Source organism: Symsagittifera roscoffensis, chromosome 10, assembly GCF_963678635.1.
Source record: "Symsagittifera roscoffensis chromosome 10, txSymRosc1.1, whole genome shotgun sequence".
NCBI classification, from domain to species: Eukaryota; Metazoa; Xenacoelomorpha; order Acoela; family Convolutidae; genus Symsagittifera; species Symsagittifera roscoffensis.
Genome location: NC_087071.1, coordinates 32,407,397 through 32,431,123, shown reverse-complemented (window position 1 = coordinate 32,431,123; position 23,727 = coordinate 32,407,397). Strand labels below are relative to the sequence as shown.

Genomic DNA, 23,727 nt, shown 5'->3' with positions numbered 1-23,727 from the left:
AATGAAATGCAGCGACAAAGAAGAAAATGTATTGCCCCATTTTTTGCATTTTTTTCTCCTTAATTGTGATAGATCACACTGAAAATGTTTCGGACCATGAAAGTGTACACGATAAAATGGGCTTTTTTGACAGAAGTTGGCTTAAAACGTAAATATCAAAAACTAGTTCCTTTTCAGTTCTGCAGGAGTTTTTCAACGTTGAATTCGAATAGCCTTCATTGAAATTGAAAATATTTCAATAGTGTCACAAAAGATGCGCATGCGCCTGTTTCGTAAACGGATACTGGAAATAAACTGCAAAATATTAACTTCTATTGTTTAGCCCCTGTCTATCACAAGTGTTTGACTTAAAACCGTATAAATCCTAAATTCAACCAGTTCACACAAGTCATCTAAAATTTTAATTGTATTTTTTTCAAACTTATTTTGTAGAGTTTCTATTAAATCATCCCATTATTTTTTGTTCATTCATTAAAAATTCAGCTTCAATTCAGCCTCAATCGATAGAAAATTGTCAACGAAGCCTTGATCTTTTGAAAATGAATTTTTTGCATACTTTTTTAACATACCCGACAATTGGAAGAAAACTAACGTAGAGAAGTAGAAATAAAGACTAGTTCTTTGAAAAAAGTTCAACTTTCGAATATTAAAAAGAAAAAAAAAATATATATATATATATATATATATATCCCTAAATATTTTTGAGTTTCACGAACAATTTTTGATTGGTGCTTTTTTGGTAGAGTTAACTCAATTCGAGAAAACAGGAACAATTAATAAAATATTTTAGCATTGAAATCTGGCAATCAAATTAGAACTCGATCACGTTTTTTGTTACCTTTTCACTTTTGCTGATTGATAGTGGAGTTTGCCTTCCTTTCAACAAAGGAAATGAAAAGAATTTGAAAAAACTCAAAATGCAAACCGCGAAAAAACAAAACTGAGTGTGAACCAAATTTAAAGATTTTTTTTCATGAAAAAATATCACCACGACCTATAAAAGTACTCAATAAAATCAGAAATTTTAATGAGTTTAAAACGATGCACTGATGAAAAAACATTTAGCTGATTTTATTGCTTCAGAAAATTAGTAATATTGATTATGGGACTTGAAATGAGAGTGAAACAGAAGATTTCTAACTGTCAATTCAAATGAAAAAGTTGCAGGACCCCATTTTTTGTTCTTTTTCTCCGTAACTGCGACAGATCTCGTTGAATTTTTTTCCGACCATAAACTTAAGCACGATGAAACATTTTCACTTTGCAAAAAGTCAACAAAGTTGAGTAAGCCGTTTAAAGAGCCGGGGGAACAAACGAATCTATATATACTAACACGCAGTAAAACCTCATGATATACAGAGAGAAGTTTAGTCTAAACTCATCATGAAACTGGCAAGGTTTCTCTGGATCAGGGGCGGATTTAGGGGGGGGGGGGCGGGGGGAGCGGACGCCTCCCCCCTCAGGGATTCGACCCCCTGCCGACCCAAAGGGTACCCCCTTTGATACTTTTTCAGAAATCCATTTTTGGCGGACCGACCCTAAAATTTTTCTAAAGGCGCCTTCGGCGCCAATATATACTAACTTTGAGGGGAAGCGCGCGCCAAAAAAACGCAATTTTTTTGCCAAAATTTTTCAAAAAGTGCCCAAAACGGCTTTTTTGACTGTTTTTTCAAAATAGGGGCAAAAACAGTGCTTTGGGAGAGCTCGAAAAATCAATTTGGTCGACCTAAAAAAAAAAAAAGGTCGTCAAAATTTTGGAAAATTTTTCGAAAATCCGCCCCCCCCCCCCTCGAGAAAATCCTAGATCCGCCCCTGCTCTGGATTGTGAAAACGATTGGTTAACACCTTGTGGCTCAAAATTTATTTGTATGATTTTGTCTAATATGCTACAAATTTTAAACGCTACTAAATTGAGCCAACCTTACTACTTATAATCACTACTTAATTTCCAAAAAACTTTGTTTTGCATAATATTATCTCAAATCTCCAAAATTGATTTTTTAATTGATATTTCAGATTGGGCGGAAAGAATATCATTTCGCATTTGATATCCTTTTACACCCAATCAGAAATATCAATTCAAAAGTTTTCAAATTCACTTGAGAATTGAGATAACATTATGCTTAACAAAGTTTTTTGGAAATGTCTAGAGACTAATGGGTGGTTTTTTTGATTTTGCAGAAATCGATTGCCTTAGATATAGAAACTGAAATTTTTTTCTGCTTACTGACATGTCTATTGACACTGTTGTCTATTCAACGGCCGCACATAACATTTACCGCACTGGAGTTTCACGGATAATAATCAATTATAATGGATTTTTAATGAAAAAAATTTTGAACAGTATAGTCGATTTCAGATCCCCGTTTTAAAACTTAACCGTTTTTATAATAGATTATAATTAAAAAGTTTCATTAAAAATAATCCATTACAATCGATTTCTCTTCCATTATAATAGATTTTTTATCTCAGCATTAATCCATAAAAATCAATTTTTTCCTCAAAAACATGAAGAAAAACGAAAGGATAGCACCAAACCAGACCATTTTTCGGGCCATAGGGGTTGGGAAAATGGAAGAGGAGGTGGGATAAACTGAGGGGGGAGCAAAATGCGGAGGGGGACTGGTGGGGGGGGGTCTAGTCACCTTTCGTTCAATCATTCCCACCTTCAACCATTAGGGAGGAGCTGAGGGAGGGTGGGTCAGGTTCAATTATCCCCTCCTTCAACCATTAAATACCCCCATCCGTTCAACCCTTGAACCCTCCTTACTTATAGGATGGGACGGGGGTAGTGGGCAAATGGTAACGAACAATTAAATAAAATGTCTATGAAACTCCAGTGCGGGTTGATATTTATAATTAACGCTAAACTATAACTGTTATTCTTTGTGTGACGTGGAGGGAAAATCACCCGTTTTCATTAGTCTTACTGTAGACATTGAGAGTAAACCGATCGACAGCTTCCCGCGTAGCAGTGTCCCGATGCTCCATCTGCAGTACATTCCATGCCTGCTCTGTTGTAGTCGTCATTCGGACACTCGGCGCTGGTTCCAGTGCACACTTCAGTTACGTCACATTCGTTGCTCTCTTCTCGACAGACGTATCCAGCACTGCGAACTTGACAGGTTCCAGGGTTGCAGCAGAGATCCATGGCCGAACATGATGCACCTGGATAGCTCTAGTAGATTACAAACATTTGGGACAGACATTTTCATTGAATAAGAGCGATGAAACTTTTTACAAGCATTTTAAAGACAAAAATCATAGTTCAAGGTAGCATGAATCATGGTAATTTTGCCGAAACATGTAGCCAAGTGATTTTTCAATCGCTAAGTTATTAAACGCAACAATTTTATCAGTCCTGTCTTTAATTGCATGCTTTTGATATTGTCAGAAGTTAGAAAACAGTTTTTGTTGCTCGCTGATTGTTGAATCTGGCATAGCGCTGTGGCTAATTTCACAATCGAATTAACTTCGTCAGTTCTGGTAACAAAAACTTGTCATTTATCCACCATTTTTACATTTTCTAGTTTACAGCATGTTTGGATGCCAAAAATCGAGAACTGGCTTGTAAGTGTTATGATGTTGGTCAATCAGAAATGTTCTCTCTAATGGTCCTAAAATTGGTATTTGTTAACGCTATGACGTGTAACTCCAGTAAGTAATCTTGATTAAAAAGCATTAAGACCATGTCTCGACTTGCATCGGCTTTTGGTTCGATCTTATCTCGGCATGTTTTTACTTGGAAGCTAGCTTCGACTGAAATGTAGCTAATTACAATGAACTATCGTTAATATGTGACTGCGATGAGGAGGTTTCATTAATCTTTTCATGTTTTTGAGCATCAGCCACCTCAAAAACATTTGATCTGCTCTTGCGAGCATTTTTTCAATTTTTGAAGCGATGCAAGGCAAATTAGAAACCTGGACAAAAAATAAGTTTATGTATCGCAAATGTGTAATCACTCTTGCCAAAAAAATAAACCAACTCTTAAATGGGCATTTCATTTCAAAAATTTGAATCAATTTGTAAATGGTTTGAGAGCATGAAATAAATTTGTCTGGAACAGCAGAGAGAATGATGATAGATATGAAATAATGGAAAAAAATGGAGCTCAATTAGTTTTTATAAATTTTTGCCAAATTTTGTGCCTTTTATTAATTAAAGTTTGAGAACTCGCTTGCAGCGCTGAATTTTTCAGAAAACCATTTTAGTATTGAAACGATCAAAGTTTATCCTGCCTTCTCAAGAAACATCTAGAAACCCTTTGTGTATCATATTAATTCTCCACCTCACATCATCTGTTCGAGGTTTTTAACACTTTGCATTTTGTTTTTTAAATGGTATTTTCGCCAAAATAAATTACGAAATAATTGAAACCTTAACAAAAAACAGCGCATGCTTTGCAATTTGGTAACAGCTGTTAACAAAACTTTTTAAACTGTTGAATGAGCTTTTATTTTGCAAAAATTTCACAGTTTCATGAATTATTCGGGGTTCGCATCATCGCTGTAAGCCGCAGAGACATATTTTTTACCAGTCAACCAGCGATATGCGATAATCATCCCGTTTTAAAAAGCAGAAAGTCGTTTTCAAATACTTTGATGATGAAACTCTCCCTCAAACATTGAGAGAAAATATTTATAGAATTCACATGTCAGTTTAGTCGGACATTTTGAGTTAAATATTTGACAAATTTTTATCAGCATTTGTACCTCGACACACCCTTATTTAAACTAAAAATTTTTGGGGCAAAACTTTTGTTTGACATTTGTAAAAATTAAACAATGTTACCTCTTGCTTCAAATGAGCTGCCCCGAAAAAAGCTGAATAAAATCGGAGTGTTTTGTATCTACTTATGACATTGTTTTACTATTTTTACAAACAAAAAATCCAAAAAAAACATACTTTTGAAGATCTATATTTTTTTCTACTTGCAATAGAATTGTGCAAAATCTGTTAACATAAGATATAAGAGTTTGCTTTAACTATCTCAACAAAATTTTTGATCAAAACTTGGCTTTTCTTTCTTCGGAGAGTCATTTCAAAGAAAATAGGAAAAATATCCTTAATGTAAAAACTACTTTTCCTGCAAATATCGAATTTTTTAAACATAATTCAAAAAAATCGCTTCGAGCGAAATTTGAGAAAAATAGCAACGCTAGCGAAAATAATATTGGAACCTTCGTTGTATATGTGGAAAGTAAAAAATGTTGTTATGTTGGAAAGTGAAAAAATATAAATATTGTTCTGAGTTAGATTGAATCAACAATTCTTTTCAGCTTGAGCATTGATTTTAACCATCGACCTTCACTTTACTACCTGCTACAAGGGTACAGGTGTTGGGGTGACAGCAGGGGTCATCGCAGGTGTCCACTCCCCCGCAGTCACACTCCTCCCCCTCCTCTGTGTTGACAATGTAGTCCCCACAGAAGGGGGCATCTATATGTTGCACAGGTTCATTATGCAAACACATTGAGTTACCTAAACGAGAAGTTCGAATCTAAGGCAATAAATTTTATACCACAAAACTACTAACAAATCAAAAAAATTAGCATTTAAACAATTTTGTTTTAAAAGTTGTTGTATAAGCTAAAAATAATCTTTTTTTTATTTTTGCGTTTTTCCTGGTGTTTTACAACAAGGACATTTTTTAAAATCAACAAAAACTAATTTGCAGTTTTAGTTAGCTATTCCTAAATATCACAAGCATTTGTGACACATTGAGATCGCTCCTTTCACCCAGTCAACATGACTCATGATCATTGTACCACTTTTGATCATTGTACCACTAAAATACTGGACCAACTATTGCAGTAAAAAATCAATTGATCGGATAAAACAAACGGCAAAAAATTTCGGAGTAGTAAAAGTTCACGAGCGGTTATCACAGGGAATGGATTACCAGGCGCGGAAAAAGCTGTAAGCGTTGTTCAAATTTGGACCCAACGAATGTAATATGACCCATCAAGGTAATGTTAGATCATCTGCTATCTTACGAACTATTGTTCCCTGACCCTTAGATTGAACATGAAAGTTGTTCGACGTTAAAAAATTTGCTTTATAAATTGTCGTTTGTTTCAAAAAGGTCCTGTTAAATTATCTGTTATCTCTAGAACTATAGATTTAAAAACCTTAACAAGACTGCTCGTATCAGGGCGAAGCCCTGAATGTTCCGACTGCTTTTTAAGGTTTATGGAGCAGCAGTAATAACATAAAAAAATTAAATGAAATAAAATAAAATGAAAACTTTTTTTTCTAAAATTTGAAATTTTTTATGAAAATTATCCTACACACGCCATTTAAAGTACAAAAAGATAGATTTTGTTCCTTGTAAGAAATCAATTATGGCAAATAAGCTTCGTTCAACCAATTTGGAACGATTTATAAGAAGGATTAAATCTCGGCTTACGCGTTAATAGCGCGAATTATATCGCGCGTTAATTGTCCCAAATTGGTCAAAATGGCCAAAATGGCAATCTTTAAACCCTCATAACTTTACGAAAAATGGTCACAGGTGAAATATCTTTTCAAATTTAAGCTAAGGACAACAATAGCTTTTGAATGATATAAAAAAATTCCGTCAAAAATGGCTAGTTAAAAAGTCGAAATTTGTCTGAATGAAAAAAAAAACCCACCCCGAGCACAAATATTCCGTTACTTTCAAACCGAAAGTCGGAACAAAAATGAAAATGAAAGTTGTTTGGTATTAAAACATAAGTTCAAAATAAGCCTCGTTGCAAATTGGCCTCGTCATATGAATCCACAAGGTCATGTTACATGTTACATCATCGAATTACTCAAAAACAATTGCGCTTTTACCATATACATTAGCATGAAAATTGCACAGTTGAACATGAAAGTTGCACATTGAATTGAATCAGTTTCATCGAATATGTCAAATTTGTTTAATGAGAAATTGAACAAGACTGCTCGTATCAGGGCGAAGCCCTGAATGTTCCGACCGCCTTTTAAGGTTTTATGGAGCAGTACTTTCTCCCAAAACTCGAATAGGTAAATTTATCTACGTTAAAAGGCATGTTTTTTTCCAAAGTCCATTCACTCATACTGTCAATATCATTTTGAAAGTTTTGCCATCCCGCATTTAGGCTTACAAAAATTGCATCTTCGGCAAAAAACAAGGGAATAAATGTTTTGCAGCGATTTGGAAGGTCATTAATGAACACCACGAAAAACAATGGTCCCAAAATACTGCCATGTGGTACACCACTCGTGTCTATTTCAGATTTTGAACTCTTTTTAGTTACTCGAACGAGTTGAGACCTTTAAGTCAGGTAGTATTCGATCAAATTCAAATTGTTCTGTCGAATTCCTTGAAGTTTGCGTAACGAAATTCCGTGAACAACACGATCGAAAGCTTTACTGAAGTCTAAAAAAAGTATCAATTTTGTTTCCGTTTTCTATGCCTTTTACAACATTTGAATATATATATATATATATATATATATATATATATATATATATATATATATATATATATATAACTTTTTTAACGAATTTTGTGCTAGGATACGTTGTTGGTGTTTTGAAATTGTTTGTACATCCTTTTAAAAATTATTCTTTCTCAATTTTTCAACATAACTGAAAGCAATGAAGCTGCTTGGTAAGTTTCGATATTTCTTTTTTTATCTTTTTTTTAAAGTGGGCTGATGAAAGGTTTAAAATAGAAGATGAAAAAAGGAGATGAAAAAAGAAGATGATAGAAAGGTTTTACTTTCTAGTGTTTATTGAAAATACGCGTTTGAAAAGTTTTCAGAAAGATTTCACAGACAAAAAAGGAGGCAAGTCGTCATTGCCCTTGCTTTCATCTACGTTCGAGGAAGCACATTTTATAGAAAAATTTTGTTCAGAACAAACTACACTGTCTAATATGGTGTTTTGTCCAATGGATTATTTTCCTCGGTAAAAAAGTAGAAGATTTGACATACACGGAGAAAAAAATCAAACGCCTATTTTGATTTGTCACTGTCCGCTACTTCTTGTTTATATGCATTATGATCGGTAAATTTGATTTCCGAAAAGCACTGAAAAGTTTGATAAGTTTTCCGGAGACCTTTCCGCTGCTTATGTTTGCTCAATTTTTTTTTATCTCTTTCACCAAGCTCTTCTGTTGTTAATTTTAAGTTTTAACTTTATTGTGAGACTCATCAATTTTTGTCCGAGCCCTGTTCAAACATTTTATCATATGTGATGTTGATTGACTAGTCCAAGTTGGTAAAGATGCTCTAGTTGGTTTCGTTCTTTTGGGTATAGTTTTTGCAAGAGTTTTACTCAATTATTTGTACCAATGTTCAACAGCGACATTTGGACTTGACCGGTAATAAGTGTGAAACGGCTTTTCAAAAATTAACTGATTCTATAATTTGTATTCTCCTTTGCAGTAGCTTAGTGTGTAAAAAAGTAGAAGAGTTGACATCCACGGAGAAAAAAAATCAAACGCCTCTTTTGATTTGTCTAATTTTTGTTTATTTGCATTATTATCGGTAAATTTTATTTCCGAAATTCCCTGAAAAATTTAAAAAGTTTTCCGGAGACTTTACCGCTGCTAATGTTTGCTCAAATTTTTTTTATCTCATTCAACAAGCTCTTCTGTTGTTAATTTTAAGTTTTAACTTTATTGTGAGGCTCAACAATTTTTATCCGAGCCGTGTTCAAACATTTTATCATATGTGATGTTGATTGACTAAACCAGGTTGGTAAAGATGCTCTAGTTGGTTCCGTTCTTTTGGGTATAGTTTTCGCAAGAGTTTCACTCAATTATTTGTACCAATGTTCAACAGCGACATTTGGACTTGACCGGTAATAAGTGTGAAACGGCTTTTCAAAAAATAACTGATTCAATAATTTGTATTGTCCTTTGCAGTAGCTTAGTGTGTACTGCTTGACATAATCACATTTATTCAGGCATGACGACTCAATATTGAAATACATTTTTAAAGGAAAATGATTTGACAATTTTGCAAAATTGTCTCGATACTCAATTTTTTCTCGCTAACAAAGATCAAATCAAGTAACAAAATCAAAAAGCACGCTGAATAATTTGTGTGAACCTCATGTTTGCATTTCTGCCAAAAATTTGAATTAACGCATATCTTAGTTCAGCAATGTGATGTTTGACCGATTTTTGATTTACGATCCGATTGGTAGCAGTTTTATTCAACTAAAAATAGATTTTCATCGGATATTTCTTCAGTTAGCCATGTTTCCGGTAAGCAAACAATATCTGCAGAAATAAACACCAAAAAATTTGAAAAAGTTTGCCAGCGTTTCAGTTTATAAATGCTTCTGATGTTATAAAAAAATTTCTTTACGTGCCTTGAATTTTCTGATAGTCAGTCTCAGTCGTTTGTTATAACCGCTTTGTTGTTGAAGTATAAAACACCTTTGTTGGTTTTAACAGTTTTGGCGTCATCTACTTGATCGAATAATTCTCGTCTGTTTTTCAGTAATCGTTGTTCCTTTTCTCGTTCTTCTTTATCTGGCAATTTTGAAACGAAACTGCAAATTTTTTCACCGAATAAATAGGTTCATATGTCTTGATCATATGCGCGCGAGCTTGTATTTTATCAACTGTATACACATTTCAAAACTTGACAAATAATTTCCTTGTTTTCTTACGATCTGCATCGAATTTTCCGAGTCTAACAATTGATGAAGTTTGATATGGGTGGACGCCCAATGAAACTATACACTCGCATAAAGCTTATTCCTCGTGTTCAAAAATTATTGCTCGATCTATTTTCTCATTTGTACTTGAACTTTTGTACTTAGGTATACCGCTGAAACGAAGTTCAGGAGCATTTTCATTTCCTGATTGCAACACGTCAGAGTCCTCCGCCTCGGGAGCAGTGGTCAATGAATTTAGCGACTGCACGACAGACTTGGACTTTCCCAGGGTGTCCTTCAATTCTTCAAATCCACGAAAGATGTCCTCGTTACCTTTCCCACCACATAGTTTCAAACCAGAAATTGAGCATCCATTGCACATGAATTTCAGATTGGAGGCTCTGTCCAGGAATTCAAACTCTGTCGATGAGTCCCCAATGCAATGGCTTTGGGTACACTTTTCGCAGGTCTTGCACATCAACCGCTTCTACCCTGCAGACTGTGCACGCTTCTTGTTGCTGTTTTGAGAACAATTTGAGCATCTTTTTTGGATTCATAATTTATTTGAAAACGAACTATTTAATATTACAACAATTAGGCTGATACTTTTAATCAAAAGATAAAAACACCATATCCATCTGAGATGGATCAACCCTTTCCCGCATCTCCAAGTTTCTGATTTTCTGAAATTGAATCTGATGATAATTTAATTTCAATTCAGGCCTTTCCAGAAAGCTTAAAGTTGTTTAAAATTAATTTGAAGTTGCTCTTCCGACTTCCTGAATCCGCGTGAGGAAGCGTCTTCTTCCGATGAGGAAGGGTAGCAAATTCTCCCAGTTAGCCCTCCTGGTTCTCGGTAATTACTCTATAACGGTTGTAGCTGCACAATCGCCATATCTCGGAGCGCTCTTCTTCAAATACATTGTATTAGCGTTTGTTTGTCGCGGTTTCAGTTTCTGCAAAACTATAAATTGTCAGAAGTCATGCTCGCCCAATTCAAAAATTTGAGATTAATTCTGTCAAATGATTACGTAGCAATATTTAGACAATCGCGTATTCAGATTCGTCAGTAAGCAGACAAATACTGTATTAGCCGATCAGAATCGAGACAAGGAAAAAATTAAAAATTAACAGTTATTTACTTCGTAAACTTGCTCCCTTCTGTGTGCCAGTCGGTCATATCTGGAAGTTTGATTTTGAGGAACACTAAATATGTGGTTTTGGAATGAAGTTTAATTTTTCAAAAATTCGAATGGAGCCTGTCATGCTCAGTTTTCTCGCGACAACTGAAAACATCAAATCTAAAGTCAGAACAACCGAGTTAAAAAGGCGGGAAAGTTGTCAAATAAACACAGTGGGAAATTGCTATTCGCACTTTCCGTCGTAGTAGAAAACGAGAGTAGAGTTGTCCTATCTGATATAGGAGACCAAACAAACACAAGAGCAGATTCTTGTGTTATATTCGATTATATTTATGCTAGAGTTATTAATTAGCTTAATTGCTCTGTTTCTCAAGTGTGCTGCTATGTAAGTACCAAATTTAGTTTTCCCGAGTGCATTTTATAATAAGTATGTTGAGGTAAGGCGAGTTTCAGGTTGATCCATCTGAAATGGATCAATGTTCCACTGTCCAATAAAAAGTAACTTAACGGATTGTTCCGACCCTGTTTTTAACGGCGTTCGTGTGTTTTGGGTATTTTGAGACCTAAGTATGGGGACGTTCTTATTTTCTAGAGTGGGGGGTATTTTGGTAGTGGCCTTTATGCTGTAACGGGTTCTAGTCTCATGTCGCAAGCGAACCGAATTGGCTCCGACCGTTTTTGAGGTAGAAAAACACAAGAGATAGTGTCCCTGACTCTTGAGCCAATGGTTATAGGGCCTATTTTTCTTAAACCTCCTATGTGACCGAAGTAGGCGACTGTTACACTGATTGCTGATACAGTATTTGTCTGCTTATTGACAAGTTTGATTACGCGGTTGTCTAAATACAGAGCGCACTTCGATCCAAATTCACCCCTCCGATGTTGTTCGATTTGGCAGTTAAGCCTTCAAATGTTATTTCAAATGTTTTCGCACATTTTGTGCATCATCAGGATTAAATTTTTCACAATATATTTACAAAAAGATCAAAGATCTGAAAAATGAGAAATATGTCTACAAATGCTTCAAAAGGTTATGACCAGTCAAATTTAAACAACTGTAAGTACATAATAAAATTAAATAATTATTATAACATTTTCCTGTAAATTTCTGAGTTTTTTTTTGTTCTTTCATGGTTATAAAGTTTCGATTTGGGAATAATTTTGATTCTGACATGTCAGTTTTTTAAAATTTAGCCATATTATACATAGACTTTAATTTTAGTGTCAATTTCCGGCTCCTGAATTCATCGCGTGTGTTGATTCTCGGCCTCTCCCTCCAAGTATGCAAAGCCTCTAGTGTGAGTAGCTTATGAGTGTTGGCTGTTTGGTCTATAGTCTCTGACTTCAGCTAAGCAGTATCACCAAGCTACTTATTACATTCTAACAAGTGTTGTCCTACTGGGGTGTCACCTTTATGGTGTTCATCGGCTCTCGTGGCTAAATGTCGGACTTTCTGGCCGACATAGGTGGGTCTCAGTTCACGAGCAAAAGAAGTTTCGAGGGTTGACAAGCATGTTTTCAATTTTCTGGTCGTAAAAATTATTTGTGCCCGGATAATTGCCGAACCTTTGCAGCTAAAAGTCGAGATGGATTGCCTCGATATTGCATTGTAAGGAGGGGTGGTTAGTCTTCTAACCATTTATCATTTCTCGGTTCTGATGCCTTCACCTCTAAATTTTTCTTTCCCTCAATGATCTTGTTAAGAGTTTCAAACACTATCCTGTCAGACTAATTTTTCGGATAATGATTTTCAATCCATTGTTTCCGATTTTTTTCCATTGCCTGGTCAAAATCTTCCCATGTTGAGGTACTTCTGAAAGTTCTATGAACCGTCCCTTCATTAACGTTTCTTTTGTACTGCAAAGGTGCGCAGACTCTGGAATTTAGAATGGTGACGGTATCAGTGCGTTTTTGGTACCAACTACATGTGACCTTTTTTGCTGAATCCACGTTGACATTTAAGTCCAAAAAGGCCAAATTACCGTTACTATCAAGTTCTTCTATGGTGAATTGCAAGTTTGGATGCAACTTATTGGTAGCCTCGAGAACTACGCTAGGATTGGCCTTGACCATTCTAACTATGTCGTCAAGATATCTTAGAAAAATTTAAACACCATTCTCAGTCCGATCTGCTTCCTGTTGTTTTCTGCAAATCATGCAATACCATACTGTTTCAGCGATGTCTGCGTATTCGGATTCCGATATGTTACAACACCCTTAGTGGTACCAATTCAAACAAGTTCATTCTACCCCTTTAGTCACCTTTTTCTGACGTTCAGGGCAGATTTCCTTGACATTTTCTGATAAAGACTTAGTAGATGATGGGTATCTTTTTCAACCGCTAGCTTTTGAGATTCAGCGCGCGGCCGGCCCAAGCACAGAAATTTTTTGAGCAAGCTTTGTAAGAACTTAAGCATATCCACTGAGGAACTCAGAGCAGGCAGCTCTTTAAAACAGAGAGGAACTCAGAGCAGGCAGCTCCTTAAAACAGAGAACAGATTGCGGACGACGCTTGCGTACTCGGAACAACTTATGACAAAATAACTATCGACGAAATTTTTTATGTGTAACAAAATTATAATTGTACATTATATTTTCTCGTGTCGAGTTGCGTGTTCTTATTGAAGAAACGTAACACTTATCTAGTCTAATTGTAAGGACACCAACACTTGTCATCTTCTTTTATCATTATCACTTCCTTATCTAGAAAATTCCAAGGATTTCGACTGCAATATGTGATGAAGGGACTCCTGACTGTAACCGCGGTTGCTATAATCATAATAATAATAATAATAATAATAATAATAATAATAAAGGATTTAGGAATATAATCCAAGGGTTCGCATAAAACCCAGTCATTGCATTGTTCAAAGTTTAGTTTTCAGTTATAAGTGTAAGTTTCTTCAGGTCTGCAGTTGTTGCATTCGCTATGATACTTTTGAGCTTCTGGTTACCCCATGAAAACAAAATAGCGAAAAGTTTGGTTCTATATAATTCTCTGAGCGTGTTCTCAGTAACTTAAGGCAATTTAATTAACTTAATACGTATTATTTAAATTTTATAGTTCAGTCAACCAACTTTTTGTTATTTTTCTGAAATTTTGTTGAGGATTGATCGTTTTTTTGAACGTTTTTTGCCTTTACAATAATCATCTCCTCATAGAACATTTGTACACTTCACTTTTCAGATGTCATGTTGCTAATATTGAAAGTTTTTGATTGCCCTAAATGAAGCAACTCTGAAAATGGCAAATAGGAAGAAAGTCGCCTTGCTGACGGTGAATTTTAAATTTCGTGAATGAATATAATTATCAAGTTTTCATGTCAAAATTTGACGTTTTGCCTAGATATACGATAGCAACGATGTTTGGAGTGCCATTATCCGGGCATTAGAAGACTCATCAGGCCAGCATTCCGATTGGGCGACATCGAAATTTATCGAAGATTTCATTCTGTCGAAATGCGTTATCAGGTTGCCTGGATGTCAACCTGGTGGAAATTCCAGCATCGATGTTCGGAACAGCTTGAGAAGAGCTTTGAAAACAGCACACGAAGAAGGTTGGTGTTAATCGTTTCATTTATTTTCACAGTTTCGGAATTTTTACAGGATGAATTTCTGAAGTTGGATGTTCATTGACTGTCTGAGTATTTCATTGGATTTCGTCAATTTATTTTGTCGTCAGAAATTATTCGATTTATTTTAATTGGTGGTTGAAATTTTCAGGCGCACTGGAGAAGCGTGGAAATAGATACAAGCTAACGAGTTTCTCATACGATTATGCGCCTCCCTTAAAAGTCCAAAAGGAAAAGAGAAAGACTACGTTGTCACAGAATATTCCAGATGTTGCAGTATGTCAAGCTTTTCCTCGGATTTTGAACTAATTTAATAAGGGATGAATTTAAACTGTTTTTTTTTTTACAGCCAAGGAAGCTTCATCTGTGTACAATTTGCCAGAAGTCTGGTAGTTTAAAAAATTTCATCAAATGCACTCAGTGCGAATGTTCAGGTATGAATAAGAAACAAAAAAGTTTAGTTTGATATAAGTTTTCAAAATCTCAAAGTTTCCGGGTTTTGCTTTAGTCCACGTTATCTGTCTCCATTACTCCCCTGAGTTGATAGAAGTTCTCGTCAAAACCGATAGCTTCTCTTGGACATGTTGGGACTGCAAAACATGTGCTTCATGTGGAATGCCGTCTTATTACAATCCACAACAAACAGTCGCTAGAACTTCAACAGCTAGTGCAACTACTCACGTAGCGTGCAGTAATTGCGATTTACTCTACCACACTCGTTGTCTGTCATCTAAATCGAATCCAAATCCAAAAGATCGTAAGAAATTGTTAAACTGGATGTGCGAAAAATGCGATGATCATATAAAACGCGGTCTGTACTTGAACCTCAACTATTTGCGACAGCAACAGAATATAGCAGTTCGATGTCAAGTCAGTCCATCGACAACTAACCGACTGATGTCGCAATATTCAAATCCAGCAATGAAATCGAGTAGCCCAGAATCGTTTTCGAGTCATTCAGAAGATTCAAATTCTTCTCATCCTTCAGTTGATCAGATTTCGCTCCCTAAATCAGGCTCCTTGCTGAAAAAAATTAGAAGCTCAGAAGATCTAAAACCGAGTAAGCCGAAAGAGTTAGTGGATGGTTTGACTTCGTTTTTCGTGCCTACTGCAGGTAGCAGACGTACAACTTTAAAAACCGAAAAAAGTTTTCTGTCGATGCAGAAACGTTGGGGCTCGCAGTGGACATCAAATAACCTGAAGAAAAAATATGTTAAGAATGCAATAAACAATCAGAATAATGTTAAAACACAAAGAAATACGCTGACAGCAATGAAAAGGAAGACGGGGATCAATGGTTTAATTGATGGTCTGTCGCATTTGTACAAAGTGGAGAAGCCTTCGACATCCGGATTAAAAGTACCTCCGAAGTCGTTCAAAGAACTTCTAAGTAAGTTATTTTTTCTGCAAAATATTGAACTGTGCAATTGTTTGATCAAATATCGGAAACACGTCTCTATGGTAATTATTCATCAGACCGAAATATTAGAACCCTCATTTTAATTGCATTATTCGAAGAAGCTGGTGTAGTGATCGCTCTTTTGCATTGATTAAAATGTAATAAATATCTCGTGATTTAGATAAAAAGAGAGACGGAGTGATTCGTAGTAATAACATGTTGACTACAACCACAACGCGCTCCTTCAGGAAAGTGAAGCCGAAGAATTTGGACTTCCCTCCTTTAGTGGCGACACCGCCGGTTCTCGTGAATGAAGACAGTGTCCCCTTGTCAGAAGAATCAGGTGCGGTGGGGTAGAAAAAATAAATAGGGTTTGTTGTCCCTACCAGCGAAGATGCTGAGAAATTTTGGATTTGGTTTTTTTTTTCACGCAATATGAGATATTGCAAAAAAAGTTCGGACGGGTTTCAATAGTACTTCATTTTCAAACCGTTTTGGTAGTGATTCGATTTGCAGTGAAGTTCTGTTTTCTTACAATTTTTTTCCGCAGAAAAACTTAAGGCCACATCATGCGAAAAAAGCTCTTCAATGTACCATTTTTTTTGCTTATAATTGTCTAAGATTCGATGACCGTAGTTCAGGCTCAGACTCTTCTATAGATCGTGATTATTTTTTTGTCAGAAAAAATCTATGATTTGTTCAGGCTTAATTTTTTCTTTGCGGTTCGTTTGATGGTATCTTTTTAAGTTCAGTTCATTTCCTATAAAAAGGAAGGCAAACTCCACTATCGAATAGAAAAAAATGTGAAGGACAATAAAATGTGATCGAACTTTAGTTTCATTTTCAGATTTCCGAGCAAAAAAATACTTATTGATCCAGTTTTCTCAAATTGGTTGAGTTTTATCAGAGAAAGTTACTATCATAAATTGTTCTAGAAATTCAAAGAGCTTTAAATGCATTTTTTTGAGTTGAGATTTTTTCAAAAAAAATTCAGCTTTTTTTTCTGTTTCATTGCGTTCGTTGACTCTTTATTGTCGAAATACCCCGGCCGTTTTTAGTCGATCTTATTTTTTGTTGCAGCACAAATCAAGGAGGAAGGGTCTCATTATGATAAATTACTTCGAACTCCCACATCGGACAACATCTTAAGTGGCTTACTTTTTTCTTGCCAAAAATCAAATGCTAATTAACTTGAAATGATTTTGCTGATTAAAGCTCGTTAAAGTGTCTTGTAATAGGGTACTTGACTTTTCTCAGGAAACAACTTTTCTGTGAAATGTTGAAGAAAAACGTGCAAAAGCTGTTTACGTGCTCAATTAAATTGAAATTTCAATACCTCTGATGGATACAATCAATATCCTCTGATGGAATACCTCTGATGGATAACATACAATCAATACCTCTGATGGAAAGTAAATTTTCAAGGCTCGATGATCGTAGTTCAGCCTTTTATATAGGTTGTGATGTTTTATAAGAAAAAGTCTTAAAAGTTTTGTTCACGATCAAATTTTTTCGCGGTTTGACTTGATTTCTTATTAAGTTCAGTGCATTTCTTTTGTTAAAATGAAGGCAAACTCCACTATCGAACAGCAAATTATAAAGGTCCCAAAAAACGTGATCGAGTTCTAATTTTGAAAATGGAATTTATTTTTCAGATTTCCAAGCGAAATATAGTTTTGCCTATTGATCCAGTTTTTCCAAATATGATAATTTTAATAAGAGTAATGAACGTAGTGAGTACTCTTATATAGGTCTGGATGATTTTTTTTCGTTTCGGGTGTGTTTTAGTTTTTCTTTTTTTTTAAATTTTCCACGCAAAATCAGGTTCCATAATTAATCATCGGAATGGGTTGAGTGATATATCATTTTGAAGCCCTTTCAGTCGTGATTGAAACGAAATTGAAACAGTTTCAAAAAACAGTCCCAGTGTTAAGAATAACTAGTTGGAATTTTTTGAGATTAAGTCTAATTTCGAGCGAGTAATGTTCGTTATATGAAAAAATGACTTTTAGGCTCACAAAACTTGATTTTACTAAAAAAAACTAGTTTTGGATATTTCATTCAGCAATTATTTGGCAAAAAAGGTTATCCGAAAAATAAAAGTAAAATTATTATTTTTTCCTTTTTCTATTTGGTATTCGCTTTTTGAATTAAAATGTTGTCGGTTTTGCCGGTGGAATCCCTCATACGCGAAGGACCGAGTGCGCGAAAACAAAAATCAGCTAATGAGATTTCAGTAATCTAAAATTTGGAAAGAAAGTAAACATTTCCAGGGACTGGAGTATTGATATAGGCCGAATATAAAAACGGCAGAAATATGCAAAATTTTCAAATTGTTATTGACCGCTGCAAAATTGGGACAAATTTTATATTTCAAGGGTTTCGTTATGAAAGAAGCAAAACATTGCTTCATTTAGTTCATTTTAATTGAATGGCAATTGCTTCTTTTTAAAAATTTCGGCTCATTTTGTTTTCGGTCTTTCGTTCACGAATTTTTTCGCTCATTAGTCCTTCGTGCATGAGAATAGCCCCCGATTATGCCTAAATCACTATTTTTTACACGTTTGTATAGCTTTCGAATTAACCGCGCAAAAAAAACGACACTAATTTGAAGAAAAGAAAAAAAACCGTTTCTAGTTTTTTTATGAATATGGTCGGAACATTTTGTGCTACTTGCACTGTAACCACTTTTCCTTGTTTCAAGTTCGATTTGCTTTGTTTTTACATAAGTTTTGAATGTTCGAACTTCATATGCTACTTGCTCAGCAACTGGCGGCTATCCTTATTTTTAGATTTTTAGAATATCTCATTGTTTTCGTTTTCGCTTAAAGTTTGGGCGAAAAATTTGAATATTGGTTATCAATTTGTTCTAAGGTTATTTATGAACCTCATCCGATACAAACAGGAAGTTTTTGTTGTTATAGTTTTTTAAGGCCGTTAAAATTTAATTAATGAAAATTGAATTGTTCTAGACATGTCCCATTCGTCCCAGCAGCAAGAGGAAAAAGCGCGAATAGTTACCGAACAGCAATTGAAGTCGATCCCAGTTCCCAAGAACCTCCCGCCTGGCTGCTCCATGGAAGACTGGAACCTCATGAAGAAAGCGGAGATCGAAAGCGAACTGGGACTGACTCGCATCGATAATCCGAACATCAGGCGAGTACTGCATTGCAAAAAAAAAAATCAATTTGGCGTTTCATTCAAACTATTTTATCAGTTCAAGCCTGGAAGAAAAATTCTGGCAGTAAGAACTTCTGCATTAATTTTAAGCTGTTATTTACTTTACTAGGTCTTGTTTTTTTAAAAAAAAACAGGACTTCTTTAGTTGTAAGTTCAATTCGAATTCATTTGCTGCAAGGAAAGCGAATTAATCATCCTAATTGCGAAAGTGGAAATGTAGGGAATTTCTTTTAGTTTCGAAAGAGGAATTTAATCTCCCGGCGAAAGAAAAATTTGCTTTTAGACCTAGTAAAGAGCAATGAACGTAGTGATTACTCGTATATATGTCTTGGTGATTTTTTGTTCGTATTTTTTCAGGAAAAAGTCTTAAAATGCTCTAATAGTTACAGAAGTGCATCCATACATGTTAATGCATTTATGAATGACCCTAGGTACGTGCAATTTTGGAGTTCAATTAAGTTCGTTCGCTAAAAGTTAAATTGCGCTCTCCAATTACGAAAGCTGAAATGGCGCAAAAAATGTGAATAACTTCTAGTTTCGAAATAGGATTTTTTTTCAGATTTTCCAGCGAAGTGAAACTTAAGCTATTGATCCAGTTTTCTCAAATTGGGTTAATTTTATCACAAAAGTGTCAATCATTTTTTGTTCGCGAAATTCAAGGAGGCCATGTATTTTTTTCTTTGAAATTGGAAAGTTGAAGTTTTCAAGTCAGTATTTTTAAGAGTAATGAACGTAGTGAAGACTCTTATATAGGTCTTGCTGATTTTTTTGTTTGTTTTTTCCAGGAAAAAGTCTTAACTTAAAATATTGATGCACTTAGGTATATTGCACTTTTTGAGTTTAATTGAAATTCATCTACTGAGAGTGACGTAACTAGCACTCTCCAAATACGAATGTGGAAATGGCGCGAAAAAACGTGAACGAGTTCTAGTGTCGAATGTGGATTTTATTTTTAGGTTTCCAGCTGAATAAAAACTTTACCCATTGGTCCAGTTTTCTCAAATTGGGTTTATGTTATCAAAAAAATGCCAATCATAAATTGTTCTAAAAATTCAAAAAGCTGAAAAGGCATCTATTTTTTTCTTCGAAATTCGAAAGATGAGATTTTTTACAACAAAGTCAGTGTTTTTTTTAATGTTAAATTGCGTTCATTACTCTTTACCAATCTTCGATTGGCTATGTTTTTCTGTTTTTATGCGTTTATGACTTTTTTACAACTGTCTGTTGGCTATGCTTTTCCTCTATAGGCTAGGTTTGTGAAAAAAGTGTATATTTCCATGAACCTAGCATCAACCGTTTAATTTTTCAGATGTCCGTCAGTCGTCGAATTTGCGCAATGTGAAATAACAACATGGTACTCATCACCATACCCACAAGAATATAGGCTACAACGACTATTCCTCTGTGAAATGTGTCTGCAATATGTCAAGTCTAGACAAACGCTCATCGGCCATATGCGCAAGTGTGCTAATCGACACCCCCCTGGCCGAGAGATCTACAGGCAGAATAATTTAGCAATTTTTGAAGTGGATGGAAATCAGGCGAAGTTGTATTGCCAGAATATATGCTTGCTGGCCAAGTTGTTTCTGGATCATAAGACGCTGTATTATGACGTGGAGCCGTTTTTGTTTTATGTTTTGGCTGTGGATAATGCGAGGGGGTGTCATTTTGTGGGGTACTTCTCGAAGGTAAGATTCAAATTATTTTCTTCAACGAATACATTTAAGCTGATTGAAATGTTTTATACTGAATAAATCTACAATCAGTTGCGTCTACATAATTAATTCAATAACCCATTGAAAACTGAAAACCAAGTCCTAGTGTTGGAAAAATAATTAAACTACAAACTTTGTAGATTTTTATCGTTTTTGAATCTTTTTCAATTTTCATGAATTGTTTAATGTGGATTATAGTTGAAGTTTACAATGATGTTTTTTTAGGAAAAGTTCTGCCAACAGAAGTACAATCTCAGTTGTATTATGGTTCTTCCTTCGTACCAGAAGAAAGGCTACGGCAAACTCCTCATCGACTTCTCCTACCTCCTAAGTCGGGCAGAGAACCAACTGGGTAGTCCGGAGAAACCACTTAGTGACCTGGGAAGAATAAGTTACTACTGCTACTGGAAAGGTGATCATTGCGAATAGCAAATCCAGATCTTTTTTTGAATGTTCAGAGAACCAATTTTGCATATTTGGAGTTATATATTTGGTTGTTTTTCCACAAAAGCTTAGTGTTTAGGATTAACCTGAATGTTTGTTTGCTTGGATCGTTTTTAAATGTCAATGAACGTACTGATAACACTTATATAGATGTGGTGAGTTTAGTTTCTTCAGGATAACGCCTAATTTTATCTTAAGTAGTTTGACATTATTTATTTTTATGTTCAATTCAAATGCATTCGCGAAAAGGAAGAAGGAAAACTACGCTCTCGTATTAGTTCCTAGATTTTAACTAATCTACTGATCTAGTTTTGTCTAATTGTTAAAAAAAGCGTTGGTGGGATTTGATCGAAAAAAGCGTTTGCGGATTTTATGCAATTAATTTTCAAACAAAAAAAGTCTTTTTTAATGTGCTGATTCATCTGCGCATAATATTCTAAAAGGCACATAGGTCGTCGAATGTTTTCCGAAATGGGAATAAGTTCTAGTCATTGTCTGAACTTTTCCAGTTTTTCGGCACCAACTTAGTCGGCGTTGTTGCCAGAATGAGTTTTTATGCGTATGCTCAGCTTGAGTCGTGTTCACGATTTTTTGGTTGAACGATTTCCTCCGAAATTATATGAGCTTGGTTTCCGCTCATTTTTCTTCAAACTCTCAGTATAATCAAGATTTAAAGATTAAATGGTAGTTGTATACTTGCTGGGAGTCCACCTGAAATTCTTATTTGAATACGTAATGAAGACTCTTATATAGGTCTTGCTGTTTTTTTTGCAGGAAAAAGACTTAAAATATTGATGCCTTTAGGTATAATGCACTTTTTGAGTTCAATTGAAATTTATCTGCTGAAAGTGACGTAAATAGCACTCTCCAAATACAAACGTGGAAATGGCGCGAAAAAATTGTGAACGATTTCTAGTTTCGAAAGAGGAATTTTTAGATTTCCAGCGGAATATAAACTTTACTGTTGATCCATTTTTCTCAAGTTGGGTTCATGTTTTCAAAAAAGCGTCAATCATAAATTGTTCTAGAAATTCAAACAGCTTAAAGGGCATCTATTTTTCCTTTGAAATTCGAAAGTTGAGATTTTTTCAAGAAAGTCAGTGTTTTTTATGTTTATTTGCGTTCATTTTTCTTTTCCAATCTTCGATTGGCTATATTTTAAAATTTTGATCTTGATTTTTTTTATGTCTGAAAAATAAATCAGCATAGTTTTTGGTCTTTTATTTGCTCAATTGCTCCATATGAGCAGATTTAAAGCCCTATCAAATTTTTAGCGTGACGGTCGATGCTTCTGGGGTGCTGCCATTGAAAATGAGGATGAACTTTGAATTCTGATGTGTTTTAGTTTTTTCTTTTTTATTGTTTTCTACGCAAAATCAGGTACCACAATGTGTCGAGTGATAAATCATATTAAGGCGCTTTCAGTTGTGATTCGAATGACATTTAGAAAGTTTGAAAAATAGTTTTTCACGTGTTTATACAACTCTGTTTGAAATTTTTGTTCTAATTTCGAGCGAATAAGGTGAGCGAGCAGGCTTTAAGTAGCTTATTTACATTCGCGTCAGCTTAGTGTATTGTTTAGAAACTTATTTTTTTTTCTAACCTAAGTCGCAAATATTGGTGCCACTATTGTGACACCATTACAGCTTTTTGATAGCACGTGCTTTGACATTCGAATAGTAATAATTTAAGACAGTTGATGCATTTTTCATTCATCAAATTAATCGAAAAAAGCTTATTTGTTTCAAACAACAGCAATAATAAAAAGTCAATTGCAGAATATTTCTAACTCAATATATCTGGCAATTTTTAAAAATGCATAGTTTATTCATTATTTGGCTTTAGCTTTGCAATTTGTTTCATGCAAAGTTTGAGTGGATGCCTTTAGATTGTTATATTCCAAATTAGTACTTGCAAAATTGTGTCTATTTGTATTGGTGCCATTTTTGCTGAATCGTATTGGGAATTTTTTAGCATATAGAGCTGCTCTATCTGTGACTAGTGGTTGTATGTGGTTAAGCGTGCGAAGCTGAGTGGTTTGTGCGTGATACTCAAAATCTCTTGGTTAGAGTAGGTCGCAGGTCGAATCCTAGACCTAGCCGAATTTTTGCTAATTCGAGGCATATTTCTATTTTTTCTAATTGAACTTTCTAGAGCTGCTTTTTGTCGTGTTCTCGCCATTGTTCTCTAAGCGAAGCTTCACTTCTGTGTTATGTTTAATTTATGCCGTGAAAACTTAGTTTTACTCGAGTATTGGAGTTTTTTGCGCCATTTTGGGAATCCAAAAATTAGTTGGAACATTCAGGGCTTTGCCTTGATATGCGAAGGCTCTTGTTACAATATATGCGCTGATTATGTGATGAATTGAACTGAGAAAAAACACCCGAGTAATCAGAAAAAAATTCGATTCTAGTTATTTTTGCTGCAACTAACCGTATGGTTCGTTTACTTCTCGCTTACTCCAAGTCATCTTTTTTCTGAAAAATTCCGTTTTGGAATATGTTCAGCGCAGTTTTAAGTATTATTAGATTTAAGATACAATATTTAAAAAGCAATTAGTGTTTTCACTAGTAGTTTTTGTCCTTTGTTGACATGAAATATTTTGAAATAGAGACTACTACAATACGTAGCTGTTCAGATTGAATTTC

The 23,727-nt window shown here is 34.9% G+C and overlaps 3 protein-coding genes across 3 annotated transcripts in view; 2 read left to right on the top strand and 1 right to left on the bottom strand.

The window, feature by feature from the left end:
* The window catches only part of LOC134855157 (zinc metalloproteinase-disintegrin-like bothrojarin-4), a 29,019-nt gene extending 23,540 nt beyond the window's left edge, over positions 1–5,479 (bottom strand). The window contains exons 1-2 of the mRNA XM_063871571.1: positions 5,323–5,479; positions 2,931–3,168 (exon numbers count right to left, since the gene is read on the bottom strand). Coding sequence (XP_063727641.1) covers positions 2,931–3,168; positions 5,323–5,476 — 392 coding nt within the window. The 5' untranslated portion in view covers positions 5,477–5,479. The remainder of the gene's footprint in view (positions 1–2,930; positions 3,169–5,322) is intronic.
* LOC134855152 (serine/threonine-protein kinase RIO1-like) overlaps positions 1–23,727 on the top strand; it is a 127,196-nt gene that overhangs the window by 85,026 nt on the left and 18,443 nt on the right. The window lies entirely within an intron of this gene.
* Positions 1–23,727, top strand: part of LOC134855149 (histone acetyltransferase KAT6B-like) — a 228,685-nt gene that overhangs the window by 198,667 nt on the left and 6,291 nt on the right. The window contains exons 2-10 of the mRNA XM_063871563.1: positions 13,955–14,046; positions 14,116–14,326; positions 14,493–14,617; positions 14,691–14,775; positions 14,850–15,731; positions 15,922–16,083; positions 18,713–18,896; positions 20,230–20,608; positions 20,861–21,047. Coding sequence (XP_063727633.1) covers positions 14,014–14,046; positions 14,116–14,326; positions 14,493–14,617; positions 14,691–14,775; positions 14,850–15,731; positions 15,922–16,083; positions 18,713–18,896; positions 20,230–20,608; positions 20,861–21,047 — 2,248 coding nt within the window. The 5' untranslated portion in view covers positions 13,955–14,013. The remainder of the gene's footprint in view (positions 1–13,954; positions 14,047–14,115; positions 14,327–14,492; positions 14,618–14,690; positions 14,776–14,849; positions 15,732–15,921; positions 16,084–18,712; positions 18,897–20,229; positions 20,609–20,860; positions 21,048–23,727) is intronic.